The sequence below is a fragment of the Panthera leo genome, chromosome A1, assembly GCF_018350215.1.
Source record: "Panthera leo isolate Ple1 chromosome A1, P.leo_Ple1_pat1.1, whole genome shotgun sequence".
Lineage (NCBI taxonomy): Eukaryota > Metazoa > Chordata > Mammalia > Carnivora > Felidae > Panthera > Panthera leo.
In genome coordinates this window covers 24,875,001-24,877,409 of record NC_056679.1, presented here as the reverse complement: position 1 = coordinate 24,877,409, position 2,409 = coordinate 24,875,001, and the positions used below count along the sequence as shown (strand labels likewise).

Below are 2,409 nucleotides of genomic sequence, written 5' to 3'. Positions count from 1 at the left end.
AGGGGGAGGAGAGAGGAGGACGGCCGGGGTGGGAGAAGGGAGGTGCAGGAGGCGAGAGAGAGGGGGGCAGAGAAGGAGAGAGAGAGAGGGGGGAGGCCGAGACGGAGGAGGGGAGAGAGAGGGCGGAGGGAGCGCGAGGAGGAGGCGCAGAGGATGGGGGAGGAGGGGAGGGACGGGAGGACGAGACGGAGGGGAAGCGGGAGAGACGGAGAGCGACGGGGAGGGGCAGGGCGAGAGAGAAGGACGGGGAGAGGCGGGAGAGAGCAGACTGGCGAGGAGCGGGGGGGGAGAGACAGGAGCGGGGAAGAGAGAGGGAGGGGAGAGGAGACAGAGCGAGCAGGGAGGAGCGAGGAGGAGGCCAGGAGACGAGAGAGCACGTGAGGAGAGCGGGGAGAAGACAAGAGAGTGGAGAGCCACGAGGGGAGGGCCGACGTGCGGGAGAGGAAGAAGAGAGGAGCGAAGGGACGAAGGGCGGGGGGAGAGGCAGGGGGGGGGAGGAGGCGCGGGCAGGAGGGGAGAGCAGAGAGAGGGGAAGAAGGAGAGAGAGAAAAGGAGGGCGATGGGGAGAGGGGAGGGAGAGGAGGAGGGAGGAAGGAGGACCGGAGAGGAGGGAGGAGGGGGTGCGAGAAAGAGGAGAGGGGAGGGAGGGGGAGAAAGGAGCGGGGAGAGAGAGGGCGACGAGAGGAGAAGGGGGGGGGGGGGGGGAGCGCGGGAAGGAGGGCGAGAGGGAAGGGCGGAGGGGGGGGGGGGAGAGAGGGGGGTAGGAGGGGGCGGGGGGGGGGGGGGAGGGGAGGAGAGAGAGAGGGGAGAGGGGAGAGAGGGAGGGAGAGGGGGAGAGGGGGGGCGGCGAGGAAAGAGGAGGGGGGAGGAGGGAGGGAGGAGAGAACGGGGGGGAAGGAAGAGAGGAGGAGGGGGAGGGGGAGAGGAGAGGGGGAGGCGGCGAGAGAGGGAGGAGAGAGGGGGGGGGGAGCGGGGGGGGGGAAGGGAGGGGGGGGGGGGGGACAGAGGGGGGAGAGGAGGGGGGGACGCGGGAGGGGGGGGGGGGCGCAGGGCGGGGACGAGCGGGGGGGGGGGGGGGCGGGGGAGGAGGGGAGGGAGGGGGGGAGGACGGGGGAAGGGAGGGGAGGAGAGGCGGAGGGGAGAGAGGGGAGGGGGGGGGAGAGGAGGGGCGAGGGGGGGGGGGGCGAAGGGGAGGGGGAGGGGGAGGAGAGGGCGAGTGGGGGGCGGGGGGGGGGGGGGGGGGAGAGGGGGGAGGGAGCGGGGAGGGGGGGAGGAGGGGGAGGGGGGGGGGAGGGGGGGGGGGGGGGGAGCGAGGGGGGGCGGAGAGGGAGAGAGGGAGGGGGGGCGGGGAGGGGAGGAGAGGCGGGGGGGGGGGGAGGGAGGGAGGGGGAGAGGGGGGGGGGAGGATGAAAGGGGGCGGGGGCGGGGGGGGGGAGGAGAGGGGGGGGGGCGGGGGGGGGGGGGGGGGGGCGCGGGGGGGCAGAGGAGGGGAGAGAGGGGGAGGGAGGGGGAGAGAGCAGGGGGGAGGGGGGAGAGGGGGGGAGAGGGGGGAGGGAGAGAGGCGGAGGGGTGGGGGGCGGGGGGAGGGGGGGGGGGGGGGGGGGAGGAGGGGGAGAGCGGGAGGGGAGGGGGGGGGAGGGGCGAGGGAGGGAGGGGGGAGGGCGAGTGGAGGAGGAGGGGCGAGGGGGAGGAGAGGGGGGGAGGGAGAGAGGGGGGGGGGAGGGAGAGAGGCGGGGGGGGGGGGAGAGAGGGGGGGGGGAGGGGGGGGGGGGGGGAGGCGGGGGAGCGCGAGGGGGGGAGAGAGAGGAAGAGGGGGAGGCGGGGGGGGGGGGGAGGAGGGGAGGAGAGGAGCGGGGAGAGGGGGGGAGGCGGGGGGAGAGAGGGACGGAGGGGGGGGGGGGGGGCGGAGAGAGGGGGGGAGGAGCGCGGGGGGAGAGGGGGAGGGGGGGGGGGGAGGGGGGGGGAGAGGGGGGGGGGGGGGGGAGAGCGGGAGGAGGGGGAGGAGGGGGGGGGGAGGGGGGGGGGGGGGGGGAGGGGGCGGGGAGGGGGGGGGGGGGAGCGGGAGGGAAGGAGGGGGGGGGGAGAGGGGGGGAGGGGGGGAGGGGAGGAGAGGAGAGGGGGGGGGGAGAGGGGGGGGGGGAGGGGGGGGGGGGGGGAGGGGGGGAGGGGGAGGGGGAGGGGGAGGGGGGGAGAGGGGGGGGGGGAGGGGCGGAGGGGGGGAGGAGAGGAGAGGGGGGGGGGGGGGGAGGGGGGGAGGGCGGGGAGGGGGGGGGGGGGGGGGGGGAGGGGGGGGGGGAGGGGGGGGGGGGGGGGGCGGGGGGGCGGGGGGGGGGGAGGGGGGGGGCGGGGGGGGGGGGGGGGGGGGAGAGAGGGGAGGAGGGGGAGAGAGGGGGGGAGGGGGAGGGGGGG

The 2,409-nt window shown here is 78.7% G+C and overlaps 1 protein-coding gene across 1 annotated transcript in view; it reads right to left on the bottom strand.

Annotated features, from left to right (window-relative positions):
• Positions 1 to 1,117: 1,117 nt before the first annotated feature.
• The window catches only part of LOC122202167 (basic proline-rich protein-like), a gene marked incomplete at both ends in the record, with an annotated part of 2,161 nt that continues 869 nt past the window's right edge, over positions 1,118 to 2,409 (bottom strand). Inside the window, 3 exon segments of the mRNA XM_042908444.1 lie at positions 1,118 to 1,470; positions 1,559 to 1,615; positions 1,945 to 2,409. The exon segment at positions 1,945 to 2,409 is cut by the window's right edge and continues 22 nt beyond it. Of these exon segments, the coding sequence (XP_042764378.1) occupies positions 1,118 to 1,470; positions 1,559 to 1,615; positions 1,945 to 2,409 (875 nt within the window).